This window comes from Aulonocara sp. 'chitande type north' Nkhata Bay, linkage group LG19 (assembly GCF_057382095.1).
Source record: "Aulonocara sp. 'chitande type north' Nkhata Bay isolate Kocher_YH1m ecotype deep benthic linkage group LG19, A_spYH_male_GT1.1, whole genome shotgun sequence".
Classification (NCBI taxonomy): Eukaryota; Metazoa; Chordata; class Actinopteri; order Cichliformes; family Cichlidae; genus Aulonocara; species Aulonocara sp. 'chitande type north' Nkhata Bay.
In genome coordinates, this window is record NC_141362.1 from 3,490,001 (window position 1) to 3,509,605 (window position 19,605).

General features: G+C 44.2%; 1 protein-coding gene across 1 annotated transcript in view; it reads left to right on the forward strand.

Annotated features, from left to right (window-relative positions):
* The window catches only part of LOC147306325 (protein phosphatase 1 regulatory subunit 37), an 87,529-nt gene that overhangs the window by 20,377 nt on the left and 47,547 nt on the right, over positions 1–19,605 (forward strand). The window contains exons 3-8 of the mRNA XM_086273749.1: positions 2,831–2,876; positions 9,275–9,375; positions 9,568–9,687; positions 11,314–11,461; positions 17,041–17,196; positions 17,565–17,677. Of these exons, the coding sequence (XP_086129875.1) occupies positions 2,831–2,876; positions 9,275–9,375; positions 9,568–9,687; positions 11,314–11,461; positions 17,041–17,196; positions 17,565–17,677 (684 nt within the window). The remainder of the gene's footprint in view (positions 1–2,830; positions 2,877–9,274; positions 9,376–9,567; positions 9,688–11,313; positions 11,462–17,040; positions 17,197–17,564; positions 17,678–19,605) is intronic.

Genomic DNA, 19,605 nt, shown 5'->3' on the forward strand with positions numbered 1-19,605 from the left:
GTGTGATAGAGCATGGAAGAATATTTGAATAATATCATTATTATAACAGCTCTGCAGTCTGGAATATTGAAGTCCAGACTATAGCAAATACTCATATTTAAAGTGACTTAAGGTACATAACAGTTTTATTTAAAAAAAGCTCAAAAACATCAAACAAATCAGTGAAAAGGAGCAGCTGTAAGTAGCTGCAGTTTTTATAGAACAAGGTTTATAACCTGTCATCCAAGTTTAAGGTGAAAGACGGAAATAGGAGACAGTAACATACGAATACTAGTGCTGTCAATAGATTAAAAAAAATTAACTAACTAATCTCACAATTTTCTGTTATTAATTGCGATTAATCTCAATTACTTTATTAATAGCCTGGCTCCAATTACATTTTTTTATTCTTTATATTTTAAGTAATTATCGTTGTTCACCGAAGTCCAGTGGTCTCCGGTGAGAGCGACATTCCTTACTTGCACAAGCTTGCTGGACTGCTGAGCCCTCTGGTCCCCATACAAAGTGTGCAGTCTCGACACAATGGTTCCTCTCGAGGGCAGATTGTAACACACATCTCCTGATGCAGCACGAATGACTTCTCTCAGTCCATCATCTTCTACTATGCTAACTGGTCGGCAGTTTTTAGCTATCCAAACAACCAAGGAATTGGTTACCTTTTCTCTCACATTTTTTGTTATTCGTCCACAAGCACCATACTCCTGAAGCGTAGACTGGCGAGGTCCCGTAGAGGTGGATTCAGTTGGGTGTTTTGCTCTCAGGTGATACGCCAGTGATGAACTGCTTCTGTGGTACTTGAATTCAGCGTTGCAAATTGTGCATCTTACTCTCGTTTTGTCCAACAAGCCATCAGGCAACTTCTTAAAGAGAAACTTTCCACCCAAAAGTCCGCCCTCGTCCATGCTTGCGTGTGTTAGCTAGTGTTAGCTAGATAGTAGCATGGTGTCACTTCTTCTTCTTCTTCTAATCATTTCTGTCAGGCCAAACGCCAGCATAGCACACTGTTGCCCCCTCCTCCAGAGGTGCTCATGAATTTAAAGGTCTTAGATTACAGGAAATTAATAAAAAAACAAAATCAGCGTTAAATTTTTTTAATGCATTAAACATTTCGCGTTGATCTTAACAATTAACGCGATAATTTTGACAGCACTAACGAATACATAAGAATCCAGATGTTTTGGCTCATGCATAAAGAAGCACACAGCATGTGGACTCTGTAGCTGCCGGTTTTTTCTTTCTCAGATTTTGTCTTGATGCTTTTTACCTTTATTGTTGGCTGCAGGCAGCAAAAAAAACAACCAACATGTGAGTGATGGGGGAGGGGTCATTTTATTCTTTTAATATAATCAAAGGACCCTAATCGTTGTCCAAAAAACAAGATGCTTAAAATGGATAAAAGCGCTTGAGAAAAATGTCAAACACGCCCACGAATCCTGTTGGTTTGGTGTTTCTAATATATATATATGATGCTACAACTCAGGCACGTCTGGCTCAGTAAGATGCTCTTCTACCTGAACAGCACGTGCAGCACATACATGTGTGTGTAACATTAGTATGTATGTGTCTGTAAACGCGTTTGTTCTCGAGTGTGAGCGTCTCAGTTAAGATAATTCCAGGGATAAATTCAGCCACCTCTACAATTACACACCAGCCTCTCGCACACACAAACAGCGCCGTTCATGTCCCATTGATCTGCCTAATTCCTTCAACGGGAGCACATTATGGCTGGCGTCCTTTGTCTCCCGCCTTGCTCTCTTCTGTGCGGCAGTAGAGGCGAGGAAAGCCTTCCAAGTCCTTTTGTGCTCCACGTGTCTCTTTGAACAATGAATCGTATTTAGCAACGAGAAAGGAAACGAGGCGCCGCTTGGAAAAGAGAAGAAGGTGGCAATTCAGCGAGCCAGCAGAGAGGAGTCGACGCAGAGAGGGGGGGTTAGTCAGGAAGCCTTTGACTGACACGTGGGTAGAGAGAGGTGACAGGGGCTGGGCAAGGCTTTACGGGGCCTTGAGCACAACTGGGCACCCCGCACTGCTTTTTGTTGATGAAAATCAGCTAAACACTGGGCTCTGTGCAGCCTCCTTCCAGTTAACAGCACAAATGAGCTGAGGGGACCAAAGACGATGCACATTTTTAATTTGCTCACGTTTGGGGCCCCCTGGTGGATGTGGGGCCATCATTAAAGCCTCCACTATGTAATATTTTTTGCAGATATTCATTTTGCCGAAATGAGACATTTTTAAAGCAAAAATAAACAAAAGAAGGTGAGATATCTGCCAGGAAACAATCAGACCGACACGTGACTGATACAAACCATCTCTGGTCTTTGAAACAACAGAGACCTGAGGTACACATTACCCTGAACGACCTCCTGTAAGCGATGTTCATCAATCCACAGTCGCTGTTCCTGTTCCTTGTTTTGCTTGTCAGGGCAAAAATAAAAAAGTGTGTTTTCCACTCGCTGCACAAATCTGCCACCTCCAGTGATTGATGCAGTCAAATTAGATGTATGTGGAACACTGGCTCTGAAAATGAACACATCAACTGATGACCAGCTGTTTCTAATTATTATACACTGGTTAATTAGGACGCTGTGTCACCATCAACGGTGGCGGTAAACTGTGTGAAATTCATAATTCATACTGTGGCATCCAATAAGCTCCCCGATCACGCCAGCATAGCGTGGCGTGGATGGCGAGGCCGTACGGAAAAAGGCCGGGGAGGGTGGAGGGTGTGTGTGTGTGTGTGTGTGTGTGTGTGTGTGTGTGTGTGTGTGTGTGCGTGCGTGCGCGCATTCTTTGTCACGTCTCCAGCTTCTTCCTCTGTGTCTGTCAGCAGGGCGTGCATGTAGGTGGCAGCTTGGAGTGTCTGGATCTCAAAGGTAAGATGAGCCCTCACTCTGTCATTATTAAGCATGACTGTGACTGCATGCTGCACCCAGTCATTTTGTAATGTTTACACACACAAATGCATTTCTGCAATCTGCTGACCAAACAATCCAGTTTACCAGAAGCTGAGATTAGTTTTATATGGTTTTCAAACCAACATCAGATTGAAACACTAAACAGAGCTGATGTGTAACTCAGAGCCCGCTGGTGTGCATGTTTAGGGTCAGGGGTAGGGTTAGGGTGGTTTGCCCATGTTAGAAGCACTATGGTTAGTCACACATCTGGTCCTGTGTACACCAAATCTGTTAGCTAGAAACCAGCCAACAGTTTTTCCAGACACACAAACTATAAACAGGTTAGCCTAAGGTCTGATATGTGCAGTTATTTACATGCTGTGCGACTTAGCTCCGATTGGCTGGTTTCTATATTTCTGATCTTCCCACACACGTGACGCTAACAGGCGAGCTGCAGAGCACTCTGCAGGTTGAAGCATGTTTCTCTCCTCTCTTCTTCACTTTTTACCTTTCCATCAGAAATGCAGAGACACACAGATACCAAAGAGCCAGTATCAGCCTGTGATTCAGACTGCTCCAAATGATGGCCAACATACAGAGAGTGCATGTTAAAGACAGCAGCTTCCTGTTTCTCAAATACTTTTCAGCACAGCGACAAAATGCAACTGAGCCTAAATCCTGGTGCGCTGGTTAAAATGTTCACCTGATCTGGTCTCCAAGCTTTGCTTGTAGCACCAAGGTAGAGCTGACAGTCCTCCAAACCCTGGTCGTGATCTTAATGCTGTTATCCTGAAATAATGCTTAATATAGCATTTGATTTATAATAACAGACGTAAATCCTGGTTCACATCTTAGCCTTGAACCCAAACCGCTTTGCAGTGCAGTTTATATGCTGACACTGTGGGAACAAACAGACAAGGATGACATAAATGGATGTTGACCAAACCCTAACCGTGGCTGGGTTGTCTGTTTCCTGGTGGAGAGGCTAAGCTTGACTTAACCTGACACAAATATCAAATCGTTATCATCAACTGAATTTAAACACAATCTAGTCCTGCTGATTAAAGTACAGTTTAGCTCTGAATGAAACTAATCCAGTCTCCCCTCAGTCTGTCGGCCGGTGATTTGACTGCATATAACTGGCTGAAGTTTTAAATCCAAGCTGGACGCTCTTCTCCTGTTAGAGGTCTTTAAACGTGCTAATATGGAGAGCGGGAGCCACATCTGCATACAGCAGCAGTGTAAACTTGTGCGTGATGCCATGATGGGCGTCACTGTCGTCACGCACTGATGACATCTGACTGCGGGTGCTGCTGCCTTATTATCTTTCCGACGCAGGGCGGATTAGAAAAAATGGGATTTCAGATGGCTCTCCCTTCAACCCCACACGCCCTCTGCCATCGCTCAGTTAGGTGATTATTGTTAAAACAGAGGGGAAAAATCATTTTAGAAATAATTATGATAGTAATTATCGTTTCCCCTTCTTGGCCAGGGAGATAAGAATGAACCCAGGAGATAGAGCAAAGGGGGAGAGACTAAGAGTCTTAAAAGTCACATGAATTTGCCTGATCAGTCACAGCTTAATGTGGAGTGTGACTTCTGAGCAGGCTGGAGTGACTTCCTACAGTAATCAGATTGCAAAGTGGTAACATCAAACCCTACAATGGCCTAAAGAGCTCAACGCTCTGAAAAGTAAGAAAATACCTTTATTAATTTGACAACACGTGCTGCAGTTACACATGACACCGTGCTGAAACCTGCAGCGACACAGTAACAGTGGAGCAGTTCATCAGGTTTGAACTGATGGAGACGTGTTCTTAGTGAGCTGTCCTCTGTATTTGCCTGCTTTCTTGAACTGTATTGAATTTGGGCCTCGATAATCCCAACAAACACTAAGAAACAGGGATTAGTGACAAAAATCAGAAAAGCACTTTTCTAAATGCGAACCCTCATATTTCATATTTCAGTGTAAAATATGGTATCTGTATTAATTCATTGATATTGTAAGTGGAATTAATGACTGACCTGAGATCAGCTAAATCACACATGCTTAGGCTATGAATGCAAAGCAGAGATGTTATGTTTTCATTTAAAACTAAAATCCCAGCCACGTGTACAGCGGTCCCTCGCTATAACGTGGTTTTTACTGCGCATTGTGTTCTGCGTCCTGATTGGCTGTAGATCATTGTCAAGCCGTGTCTCCTGTACAGTGCAGAGTGCGTTCAGCTTGTCAAATTTAAACTAATCTTCGATCCTAGCAGTGTGACTCTGAAGTGCTGCACTGTGTGTTTGTAAGTTTCTCCCCAACAAACTCAACAATGTCGACGAAACGTTGTCACCTGCCTTTGGTTTCATTCTGTAACAGTGGACTTATTTTTCTACGAAAGTTTGAACTTTGAGAGTTTAAACGAGAGAAAAGTGAAAATGTTCATGCCTGTGTGAGAGAACTCTATAAAGTGTGTAGTGAGGGCTTTGACAGCCTTAAAACATCTGTGATAGTTGGCTACTTAGCTGATGTCATCTATCGCAGTAACTAGCTGTGTCCCAAAACGTCGGCTGCATCCTTCAGAGGACCCGGCCTTCGTGGTCTACGTGGGCCGGGTCCTCCGAAGACCGAGAAGACGAGAAGTGCGAGGCTGTGAAATGGGACGGTCTTGCCTTCAGATCTGCGTCACCGCTGTCTCGGTGGAGTTTAACAAACTCGGCCGTCTGCTCCTTGCTAACTAAAATATTACAGGACAGTGGAGTAAACTCTCGACCGTCTCACACTTTTCTGTTTGACGTTTATTCAGCTGTGTGAAAACCCCGGAGGATTAATAAAGTTTTATCTAATCTAATCTAATAACTTTAATCTCAGCCAAACCGATTTACTCAGGAACAAATAAAACACTGAAAAAAGCCCAACAGTAACAATAATAAAAGTTATCAGAGTGACTTATATATCATGTTTAACCCGAGTAGTGAAAGAGCGCAGGGGGTTTGAAGACAATGAAGCCGGGAGTCCGCTGTTATTGACCCGGGTGGACGAGCGGGTGGACAGACGTCTCCGAAAACGTCGGAGCGCTTTTGCAAATATGCGATATCTTGATAAACCGAGCAGATATTTGAGGTTTACAGCTACATTCTCGCCTGGAAATATGTTAAAACTTTATTTTGTGACCCAGAAAGAGGAATAAGAATAATATTAAAACTTAGTAGCTGCCGCCATTGTTGGAAACTGGAATGGGCTGAGCCGCGCTATGAATTCTGGGAAATGGTGGGACACGAAGGACCTCCATCCTCCAAATCTGGTGAAAAGGAGGACGCGTTTGTTCGCCAGATTCGGAGGAGTCTACGAATTGGGACAGCCTTCATCGCGTTGCTGTGACGTAATCGGTCTACAGATGCACCCTGGGAGGATGCAGCCGACGCTTTGGGACACAGCTTCTGTGTGTGTCTATGTAGAAACTGCAGATGGTCAGATCAACAGCAACAGTATTTTATCCGCCATTGTAGAAATTCACGTAACGTAAACAATAATATGTTGTCCATATTGACATGTCAGCAGCAAACTCAGTAAGGCTGTGATTATAAGCAATGTTTCAGCAATGTTTCAGCTGAAGTACCAGGGGTCCAAGAATGTGCCAAGAAAATATCCCCCATAGCATTACACCAGCAGCATGAGCTTATACTGGTACAAGGTGGGTTCATTCTTATACCAAGCTCTAACTGTACTAGACACTTTCTGACTCATGTCCCCACTTTTTAACTTTACACGGTTTTTTATATTTCTTTGGTTCCTCAAAGGTTCCAATAAAAAATATATGAAGAAGTTTGGTGTCTCCCATCGGGACTTGGGGACTTGTAGTCCATGCCATGCACAGATTTTCCTGTACACTATCCCTACCACATGGTTGTACCTCTCAGTGTACGCAGTCCCAACTTAAACCTTCTACTATGTGTTGGATAGTCTCCAGGCACCTTTGCATAGTCTGCAACTAGGCCTTTTCTAGCCACTAAGACCAGCTCATTAGTCCTGCTTACCTTCTGCAGGTTTTTGGCTGTGGCTGCCTTCTATTAAAGTCCTGCTGACCTTTTGTCCATGTAGTTGTTTTATAAATCTATTATTATGCCTCGTTGCAGCTCCATGTCTCTGCATCACCTTTGTAACCATTTGACTTCACATCCACTCTTCTCTGTAGATCTGAGTGAGGTAGATTAGTGAGTCAGTGTCATGCATGCAGCTTTATGCATGCACAGGAGGTGGCTTGCGTTCGCTCCACTGTGGAATCTGTCCTGTATCTGCTCCTAATGATAAGCTGGATTAAGAGGTTGAGGCCTGTGAAGAACACCTGATGGTAACTTTGGGAGTTGGCCTGCAGTGTTTTCTTCTACGTTCCCTTTGGGTTCCTGGTGAACATGATCAGCGTGCAGGAAACTGACTCGTAGGCTGTCCAGTTGCTGTCCCTAGTGTTACCGTCTCGTGTGCAGCTGTATCAACCAGTTACTGGTGTTTTGGCTCTCTGGTGTTATCTCCAGTACCGTTTATGAGCTGTGCTCATGTACTGACTCGTGTGCCTACTCACCTTGGTTCTAACATGTGTTGCGTATAACCTCTCTAACTGGAATAGTAGCATTTGATCAGTTTTATCAGTCGTTTTACATGCCTCAGCATTTTAAAATAGCATTAAACATGTTTTGTATTGCATCTCCTCTGCCCACAAACAAAACACGACAGATGGAACATGGTATTAATTAAGTCATGTTGAGTATTTTACCAAAATAAAATAAATGAGTTCTGAAGTTTTACACGGACAGGAGCAATGAATAACAACTACATATTAACACTGCAGCTAAAATGTGAATTTGGATTTAATTTACACAAAACAAACCACATTCTGCTGTTGCATGTTTATAGCACCATTTCCTGCAGAGGTGTGCCCATCACTGAGTCTGTTACACATTGGGCAGTTTTTATGCTCTCCAGCGAGTAGTGCGGTGCTCTGAACGGATAATTGGAGGTGAGCTTCCCTCCCTCCAAGACATCTACAGGAAGCGGTGCCTGAGGAAAGCGGGGAGGATCATCAAGGACTCCAGTCACCCCAGCCATAAACTGTTCAGACTACTTCCATCAGGAAGGAGGTTCTGCAGCATCCGGTCCCGTACCAGCAGACTGAGAGACAGCTTTTTCCATCAGGCCATCAGACTGCTGAACACGTCATAGACACCTCAGCTTCACTACTGGAACTTCAACATTATGCACTCCACACTGTATATAAATGCCACTTGTTTTGCACATATTCAACTCTGTATATTTTATATATTTTATTATTATTATTATTATTATTTTATTTTATTTTTTTACTATTTAATTTGTAAAAATGTGTATACACACACACACACACACACACACACACACACACACACACACACACACACACGTAGGAAAATATTTAGTATACACATCCAGAAATGCATACACTATTATATATTGTACATATATTTATTAGTTTCAGGTTGGCCATTCTTGTATTTTGCTCGTTTGTGTTGTTGTGTTTGCACATCTCTGTTGCTTGTGAAGCTCGCACACAAGAATTTCACTCGCATGTGCTGTGCCAGTGTGCCTGCACATGTGATGTGACAATAAAAGTGATTTGATTTGATTTGATTTGATTATGTTGCACCAGTTTTATGGTATCATTTGATTGTCGTGGTTTCTATTACACGAAGCTTCTGGAGATGACTACTGGTTTGTAGTTGTGGTATATGAACAAAATAGGAATAATTTGAATGTCATTATTACGATATGTCAGTATGATTGACGTTTGAACAAAACATACTTCTCTGTGTGATGTTATGAGTATAAAGTGGCATCAACGTGACTTCCTCAAGTAAATTATAAAAACATAATTAAATGTATTAGTTGTAATTCACCACTGGGTTCTGGCACAGAGGATAAGTTGCCAGTTTAGACATTGTTATATGTATATTGCTATTATATACCATTAAACTGTTATTTCACATTCAGTGTGCAGGTAAAGTAATCAGACTACATTTAGCAGCTTCAGAAGTTGAGGTGCTGTGTTATTGATTACGATGGTTTGCAGGCAGACAGTAATCAATGGACCCTCCAACATTCACATCTTGGAAGTCCAATCATGAAAAACTGGAGCTGTCATTATTTCTCTTTCTGTGTTTCTGATTAACTCTCAGAACTTTATTAAAAGAAAACACACACACAGATAAACTTTGCTTATAAGGGAAGTTGTTTTGTCGTGATTTTTGCTGAAATGTTCATTTCAGAAAAAAAGGATAAAGCACATTTAGAGTAGTGCAATTTTGCCTGTTAGCAAACAGCCTCCCAATTATCTTCCCTTTGATTGCTTGCCTCCATCAAGGTGAGCGATTAGACCACCGCTCCTGTGAAGCTCTGGAAGTCGTCCTGAAATCGCTGCACTTTGATTTCATCAATCTGCAGGCAGCCCAACTGGAAGAAAATGTGAGTTTTATGAGCAAAACTTATTTTGCTCATCTTCATCTTCCAGTTGCAATACAGTTTCATATTCAGGCCTTCCCTTGTATCAGATTAGAGGCTATTTTTTTCCTTCCAAAGAAACTTCATAACATTCCTGTCAAATTTGGGGCCTTGCTTTCTTTATTTTTTTCCCTCTGCTTTTTTTTTCTATTCCAGGGAGCATCGTCCTTGTTGGATATGATTTTGTACTATGAATCTACAACACATCTTGACATTTCTGACAACAGCAGTATGGGAACATCGAGTTGGAGGGCCCTCGCTCATTTGATAAAGCAGGTTGGCTGACGCAGTGGAATAGCAATCTTTTCATGTAGGCTATCTCCCAGGGATAATGTACATCCTGCAAAGTGAGTTTGTGGCACATTACCGGGACTGAAGATGCAGGGCAGAGCAAACCGGGTGAGAAGTTCTGCTATGAACATCAACACAAACGCTGGATTATCACAACTAGCATTAGCAGGCATAGCTCGTTAGCTCTGAGGGTTAAGTGACTGTTAGATTAATATCATCAGGGAGGGACAGAAGGAGAAATTTGACTTTGAGTCCACGTAAAGACCAAAGGACTGTCGAAGCTTCTTTGGTGCTGCTGCATTTTAACCCACGGCTTGGTAAGAGCTGTGGCACATGTTGTGGCAATAACAGTGGATCTCACTGACTATGGTAAATGTCACAACAGTATAAATATTTATGGTTTTGTGAAGTGTTAGAATTCAAATGAAATGAAGGCAAAAAAATGAAAATATGACGAGCACGGGAAGGAACAGTTCAATTCAGTTTTATTTACACAGTTTTATTTATATTGTAAGGTCGACCCTACAATAACACATACAGAGAAAAACCCAACAATCACATGACGCCCTATGAGCAAGCACTTTGGTGACAGTGGGAAGGAAAAACTCCCTTTTAACAGGAAGAAGCCTCCGGCAGAACCAGGCTCAGGGAGGGGCGGGGCCATCTGCTGTGATTGGCTGGGGCGAGAGAAGGAAGACAGGATAAAGACATGCTGTGGAAGGGTTAACATATCTCTGCATTAGCTTTGTTGTAAGTGTTTGGTTCATTTTGCTACAATTATGACTTAATAATTATTTATAGTTTCACTTTTAGTTTTAATATCAGGGCTTTCATCTCGGGGTCTGTGTGGGGACCAGCCTTGGTCCACTCTTTGTGAAGCCCTCCAGTGGTTTCAATGAACATTTATTGTTGCTTGTTCAGTTTTCCTTCCAATCAACTTTCCGTTAGCAGTTTTCCAAACAGCACTCAGTGAGCAGCCGGCCTTTTCAGCAATGACCTTTGGTGGTTTACCTTACAGAGGGTGTCAATTATCGTCTAGTGACAGGTCAGCAGGCTTCCCCATGATTGTGGTTGCGTGTACTGAACTAGACTCAAACTAGAAATGAAATTTCCTGATAAGTTGAGATTTTCATGAACTATAAATCATAATCACCAAAATGTAAAAAGTAAAAAATCATTTTCTATGTAATGAAAATGTTTAGCTTTTTGAATAACTTATGAAAATTTAACCTTTTCTCATTTTTGAGATCTACTTTGATAACCTTGGCCGAGACACCCATATCTGCCCCAACAGCTGTCCATATCCTCCAGCAGCATGGACCTAACCTCCCTGTCACTCAGGGTTGTTCTTTCTCCGGGTTTTTTCCCAGTGTTTGATGTCAGGGAGGACAGACAGGTCAGTCCACTGTTCGAGTGCGAGTCCTTAGAAGCACCTTCTCCACTTGTCTTTCCACAGGTCTGAGTGTTTGACAGCCGCTGGTGAAGCTCTTTCTTTCAATATTCATCCTCCCCTTCTCTTCTTTTCTACTCTTGGTCAGATCAGACATTCTGACGAGTCTTTTTTCTGCAGTTGTCTGTATTCACTCTGTCTGCACTGTGTGTGTGTTTCAGAGTGTGTGTCTCTACAGACTGGATGTCTGCAATGTGGCCTTGGTCGACTATCCTGTCCAGGCTCTGTCTAAAGCGCTACGGAGCAGCCGGCTCACAGTGCTGCACCTTCAGCATGTTCAGCTCAGCGGGATGCCGCTGTACACACTGGGTAAGACGTGTCCGTGTGCATCGCCCTGCACTCGCAGGCTGTTTTTTTGCAGCGATTTTTAAAAATGTACTTTTGAAATAGTGTCTGTGTATATAGCATTTGTGTGTGCATGGATTTAAAAATGTGGGTTTTTGTGCACGTTTATATGTGTGCATGCATGCGTGGGGGTTTGTGTCCTGGCTGCCAGAGCCTTTATAGACATGTGCAGTGGTGTGTAAAGTGACAGGTAAGAGATTAGGCCTTTAATCCAGGTCCAGACCTGCAGGGAGGGTCACAGGTCAAAATCTGGTCCTGCTGGCCACAGAACACACACTCGTGCACACACACACACACACACACACACACAGTTTGTAGTCGTGTATTGTTAGATACATATTAGGACGTAATGGGATGTGCACACACAGCTATACATGTTTACAGCATACGAAGACCCACAAATGATTCAAACTTCAGTACATCTATCTGACATTCACTGATTTTGTGACCTCTCAACACTGTGGAAGGACAAGGAAAGGAGAGGCTTTAGGATGGTGACTAGGAAGGTTGCAGGACTTTATGTTCGTGACCTGTGCACAGACACACACACACACACCTACAAACACACAATCACTGGGTGAGTATATAGCACAGAAATACACAAAAGGCTAACAGAACACCCAGGGTGGGTACACAGATGGACAGATATATAGCATCTCTCTCACACACACACACACACACACACACACACACACACACACACACACACACACACACACACACAGTGTTACAAAGAAAGGAAGAGTTGATTAAATAATAAGTGCAACGTGAGTAGTTATTAATAGCCTTAAGGAGGCAAACCAGACAGTGATGTAGCAGTAAATTTATCGCAGCGCCCAAAGTGCTCTATGGAAAACTAATTTTCTTGCTTTAAAGCCGCTTTAATTATAATCCCACAACAATCACAGGACGATGTGGTTCTTTGAATCCTGGTACATGAACTGGTGTAATAATAAATCCGTCTCTGTGTCCGACTGGGACACAAATATCAAAGACAGCATCTGATCTCCTCTCAGCTGGGAGCAGGCAAAGACCCAAATGGACACAGTGTGCCGCCCACTCCCAACTTGTTCCTCCAACATTTGCAGCTCCTTCCTGGATTTCTTTGATATTTTCAGGCTGCTAAAGATTCTGCTCCTCCCATGCTCATCCTCACCCCACTCCTGCCTCTGCTATTACCGAGGCCCACTGGCGCCCTCCTCCTCCTTCCCTCCCAGCAGGGGGTCCCAGCTGAGGATCATTGCCTTCGATTCGAGGGGCTTGTGATTGCGGGATTGGGTGCTAGCAGTGGAGTCGACCGGATCAATCCCACTGATACCACCATTTGGTTCCTACTGTGCCTGATGACAATGTTGGCATTCCACATGCAGCCCAACAGGCTTGATCAAATCTGCAGCATCGATCTGGATGGAAGGGCAGCGAGGACCTAGACAACACAGACACATGTACAGTACACATGACACAAATACACAGGGAACGCCCACAGCGCACACATAAATACAGAATATGTCTACAAAAACAGCGTCTCAGCTGCGATAAAGAAGTGAAAAGACTAGTAACGATGGTGTGCACAGTGATATTTGGAGCAGAGGGTCGCGGAGCTTCGCTGGTGCTTTGTTAGGTCTCCTGTGCTGAATACTCTGCTGTTAACAATGGCTTCAAGGAGAAACACTTCTTTGGTATAATTACTGAAAGAGATTTTCAGTAATTACACTTTGTGCTGTGCTCCTGTTTTCATGTTCAGTCAGTCCTACCCAGCTGGCCTGTGTTGGCACTCACAGGACAGACTAGTACAGTGGCACAAAGTTCATAACATTAGCTTCATTTGGTTAGGGCTCAGATTTCCTAGATTTGAGATGTATTTGGGCCATGATCCAGAACACCTCCCACCGTGAGCAAGAAGCAGGAGCTTTCGATAGCTGTGTGCGATACTGCATATTTCGGTATCGATCCGATACCAAGTAAACACGGGCCAGATCGCCGATACTGAAATCGATACCGATACTTTTCAATAAATAAGGTGGATGCTCATTGAATTGCTAAATCTCAATTAATTAAATTAATTTAAATAGTTAAAACGCAGGACATAATTAGCACAAAGTTTATAATTAAATAGAAAATGTTTTATTATCATTTTTTTTAGAAACATGTTAAATAAAAAGTGCCGCAAACCAGGAAACAAATGAAAACAAACAAGTACTGTTGAGAAACTATAACACTAAAATTACAATTAAAATCCTCAACAACAAACACAACAACTGGTGAAAATATAAATATAAGTAAACAACCCCCAAAGCGTCTAAGTCACGTGACGGCGCAGCATCTAAACACAAGAGGGGGGAGGAGCAAAGTGTGCCTGCGCTGACACAGGAGCGGCGAGTCCGGCGACCTGGCTGTTGGTCTTTGCTGAAGCACAGCACAGCAAACAAGAGCAGAACTGAAAGTAAAGAATCGACCAGGCTAGTATCGATCTGATACCGATGCTGACTTGGTATCAATAAAATCGATATTTGGATCGATCCGCCAGCACTAGTTTTAGATTCCACCCTCACCAATGGAGTAAATGGTAAATGGCCTGTATTTATATAGCACTTTACACAACCAGTCATCCACCCATTCACACACACATTCACACACTGGTGATGGCAGCTACATTGTAGCCACAGCCACCCTGGGGCGCACTGACAGAGGCGAGGCTGCCGGACACTGGCGCCACCGGGCCCTCTGACCACCACCAGTAGGCAACGGGGGAAGTGTCTCGCCCAAGGACACAACGACCGAGACTGTCCAAGCCGGGGCTCGAACCGGCAAACTGGGAGGATGGATAGCTCTGCTAACAAGGACATGATCTTCCCTTCACATCAGTAAACAGTGCACAAACGTGTCATTAACATCTTTTTTACACTCACATAGTTTCTTCAGGGATTATTAAAGTATTGTAATTCTGAAGTCTGTCATTGTGAGTTCCAACCCTAGCCCCGAAGAAAAAGGTTGTATTTTTGGAAAATATCAAATCAATTGATGTTTGTCTGATAATCTGCTGATTACCCAGACAAAACAATTTAAAAAAAATAAATAAACACCCAGCACGCCCCTGCGGGCGGTTTATCCTTCAAGCTCGGGTCCTCTACCAGAGGCCTGGGAGCTTGAGGGTCCTGCGCAGTATCTTAGCTGTTCCCAGGACTGCGCTCTTCTGGACAGAGATCTCCGATGTTGTTCCCGGGATCTGCTGGAGCCACTCGCCTAGCTTGGGAGTCACCGCACCTAGTGCTCCGATTACCACGGGGACCACCGTTACCTTCACCCTCCACATCCTCTCGAGCTCTTCTCTGAGCCCTTGGTATTTCTCCAGCTTCTCGTGTTCCTTCTTCCTGATATTGCTGTCATTCGGAACCGCTACATCGATCACTACGGCCATCTTCTTCTGTTTGTCTACCACCACTATGTCCGGTTGGTTAGCCACCACCATTTTGTCCGTCTGTATCTGGAAGTCCCACAGGATCTTAGCTCGGTCATTCTCCACCACCCTTGGGGGCATCTCCCATTTTGACCTCGGGACTTCCAGGTTATACTCGGCACAGATGTTCCTGTACACTATGCCGGCCACTTGGTTATGGCGTTCCATGTATGCCTTGCCTGCTAGCATCTTGCACCCTGCTGTTATGTGCTGGATTGTCTCTGGGGCATCTTTACACAGCCTGCACCTGGGGTCTTGCCTGGTGTGATAGACCCCAGCCTCTATGGATCTTGTGCTCAGAGCTTGTTCTTGTGCTGCCATGATTAGTGCCTCTGTGCTGTCTTTCAGTCCAGCTTTGTCCAGCCACTGGTAGGATTTCTGGATATCAGCCACCTCCTCTATCTGCCGGTGGTACATACCGTGCAGGGGCCTGTCCTTCCATGATGGTTCCTCGTCTCCCTCCTCTTTCTTGGGTTTCTGCTGCCTGAGGTATTCACTGAGCACTCGGTCAGTTGGGGCCATCTTCCCAATGTATTCTTGGATGTTCGTTGTCTCATCCTGGACTGTGGTGCTGACACTCACCAGTCCCCGGCCCCCTTCCTTCCGCTTAGCGTACAGCCTCAGGGTGCTGGACTTGGGGTGAAACCCTCCATGCATGGTAAGGAGCTTTCTTGTCTTTATGTCAGTGGCTTCTATCTCCTCCTTTGGCCAGCCTATTACCCCAGCAGGGTACCTGATCACGGGCAGGGCGTACGTGTTGATGGCCCGGATCTTGTTCTTACCATTCAGCTGACTCCTCAGGACTTGCCTGACCCTCTGCAGGTACTTGGTGGTTGCAGCTTTTCTAGCGGCCTCTTCATGGTTCCCATTTGCCTGCGGGATCCCCAATTACTTGTAACTGTCCTCTATGTCTGCAATGTTGCCTTCTGGTAGTTCAATCCCCTCAGTTCTGACTACCTTCCCTCTCTTTGTTACCATCCGACTACACTTCTCCAGTCCGAACGACATTCCAATGTCATTGCTGTATAGCCTGGTAGTGTGGATCAGTGAATCAATGTCTTGTTCATTCTTGGCATACAGCTTGATGTCATCCATGTACAGGAGGTGGCTGACAACTGCTCCGTTCCGTAGTCGGTATCCGTAGCCAGTCTTGTTAACGATCTCACTGAGGGGGTTCAGGCCTATGCAGAACAGCAGTGGGGACAGAGCATCTCCTTGGTAGATCCCGCACCTGATGGTGACTTGTGCTATGGGCTTGGAGTTGGCCTCTAGTGTTGTACGCCACATCCCCATTGAGTTCCTGATGAAGGCTCTTAGGGTCCCATTGATCTTGTACAATTCTAGGCATTCCAGTATCCAGCTGTGGGGCATTGAGTCATAGGCCTTCTTGTAATCAATCCAGGCAGTGCACAGGTTGGTCAGTCTGGTCTTGCAGTCTCGGCTGATTGTTCTGTCTACCAGTAGCTGGTGTTTTGCGCCTCTGGTATTCTTGCCAATTCCTTTCTGTGTCCCGCTCATGTATTGACCCATGTGCCTGTTCATCTTAGCCGATATGATGCCTGACAGGAGCTTCCATGTAGTACTGAGGCAGGTTATTGGTCGGTAGTTGGAGGGGACCGGTCCCTTCTTGGGGTCCTTGGGGATCAGGACCGTCCGACCTTCGGTTAGCCATTCCGGGTGTCTCTCGTCAACTAGCAGCTGGTTCATTTGTGCTGCCAGACGCTCGTGGAGTGCAGTCAGCTTCTTTAGCCAGTAGGCGTGAACCATGTCGGGCCCTGGTGCTGTCCAACTCTTCATTCTGGAGACCCTTTCTTGGATATCTGCCACTGTGATGGTAAATAAAAGATATATATCTATATATACATATATATAGATATATATATATGTATATATAGATAGATAGATAGCGAGAGACAGAGAGAGAGAGAGGATGCTGCTGTGTAGCATAGGCTCAAGGTTACGGTAATCGCTGAGGACTTAGAGTTCAGCGTATTAACCTGCAAGAATAACTGAAGTAATGTAAAGCCATGATGTAAAGCTTTGCATTTGCCAGCTTAGTTGTCCTATCATAACTTGTCCATTCCAGTTGGTGCACTGAAGACAAACCAGGCGCTGCGAGAGCTACACCTTGCTAATAACCTGTTGAACAGCTACCAGGATGCCCTTCATCTGAGAGACCTACTACGGTTCAACAATACTCTGCAGACACTGGAGCTCAGCAACAATGCTGTAGCAGATGCTGGTAAATGTTCATACATAAATCCTAGAACTACATGGTTCACAGTCTACTATGTAGATGTGTGGTGAGATGGGCCCTGAGTTATACAGTCATAAAACAGGTGAAGACAAACAAGGATAAGTCCATGGCTGAACCCTTACTGCTCATACATTACAGGGAGATGAAGTGTGCAAACATGCACAGACCAACTATTATTATTTCACTAATACAGACATGCGGATGTGTAAGGCACATAGCAACTTACATCAGAGTCACTACAACCAACACTCCCACCATACATCTGGAAGTGCCATTTAACTCCAGCACAGACAACAATGAAAGTTTGTCTGTGCCATCTGCTAATAAACATATTTTACTGTTTGTTTTCCGAGGTTTGGAGGAGCTGTGTGACGGTCTGAGACGGCAGAAAGGAGGTCTCAAGGTCTTACTGCTGAGGAATAACCAGATTACTGTAAAAGGCATGGAGCATCTGGCTAAAACTCTGGTGAGGAACAAAGTGTTGGTTCTTTATGTGGAACAAAATCCAATAATGTGAAGAGTCAGCCAAAGGGTTGAATTAATACAGTGTCCGGTCATTTTGAGCCGTGTAAAGACATTAAGGACGACGGTGTTAGTGACAGTTAGCATTAGGGTTGCTAACTGTGGCTAGCAGAGGAAACACACGACTCTCAGAGCGTGTTTTAGGACCACTGAAGCTGTGGAGACATGTATGTGCCATCACTGCCACTGAAGCAAAGTGAAAACAGAAGAAACAGGTATGAACCAAACTCAGCGTACGCCTGTGCGGCGCACCAACATGGATAATATCATGAAAGAAGGCAAACTTACTCACAGGGGTCACCACAGTGTCCTGACACAATCCCAGAAGTGTGAAGCACTACTCAGTGTAAAACAGTTCGAGCATGTGAATAAACCACACCCAGGCCAATCCTACATGTGTGGCTGGATGTCTACAAGTCATCGCTTCTTCTAGGTCGACACACCCTGAGTTAATGTGTGAAATACTACATTAAAGAAGGCTTAGCAGCAGAGATTCAGACTAATCAGGAAAATGTTTGCTGAGTTCAGTCATTTTTATAGGCTTTTATTTTTGCAACAAGAATCTTTCTGGCACTTCCACTTTGGCTTAACTTTTTAGACCTGATGCTGTGTCCATCTTCTTATACAGTCTATGCATAAGTGATGTGTTTCATGTCAGCTGCTTGCCTCTGAGCGTCTGCACACACACCTATGATGTACTGATACTACACGTCTGCAGCATTTCATCTAGAAAAGCTACATTTACATTACACATCTATCATTCGGGTCCATGTTTGTCATGTGACGTCTCATCATTGCAGTGTTTCTTGTAAAATGTAACTGTGAACACTGAATAGTTCAGCATGCTTCAGCGACACCAGCACGACATGCTGTCCAATCACGTGTGAAGGCAAAAATGTTTATTCTTGTCTCACATGGCTCGCTGCCTGGCTTCTGACTGTCTCGATGCCATGAATTGTACAAATGGAACTAATGGCTCACTTTTAGGCAGCCGGCTGCACCCATGAAAGGCGACGACACAAACGTGCACACCGCCGACTGACACTCAGAGCAGGTCAGCATCAGGTTAAGGTGTTGAGGGTTAACATTCATGCAGGTTTGCAACTGCAGGTTTGTCATATCAAGTTTTTACCTTATTTTTAAGTTGTGATGATAAAACGACACCAGTCATACTGTCAGTAGAGGTCTGACAGCGTGCCTAATATGAATGTTGATCTCAAACCTGCGCTCACTGCCAGCTTTAGTAGTCATGCAGTGCATCTTTATGTTCTTTGGATCCTGCTTTTGTGCACATTTCCAAGATGAGAATATCACTTTGGTGGTGGAGATTAGACGATCCAACGTGGTTGTTAAGATTCGAGGGCGTTAATAATGAGTTCATTTTATGGGTTATACTTTTTAAGGAAACATCTTTTATGTTACTGACACTAGGCTTGTTTAGCATGTGGCTGAAATACAGTGAAACCTGTTGGCATCTGTCTGACGAGCGCTGCTAAACCAAGAGCCAGGACGGTGTTCTCTTGGAGAGCGGTCAGCAAAGACTCGACCCGAGCTTCATTTCCAGCTGATACTTGGTGCTTCCCTCTGTGTGGAGTTGTGGAACATGAGCCTGGAGAGATGAGTCCAACCTCCCAGCATCGTTGCACAGTCCTAATAACATGCATTCCTTCTGTGTGATTGGCAGCATAAACTGTACCCTCCTGTCATGTGAGTGGCGATTGTAAAAGTCAAAAGGCTGGAAATTAAAGGCCTCTCTCTCTGTCTCAGCACACACACACTTCCCCAAAAGAAGGAACAGTTTGATTAAATAATAGATGTGTGCTAAGAAGGGCTGCTCATGCAGCCTGCCAGTCACAGGGATAAGTAGGTGTC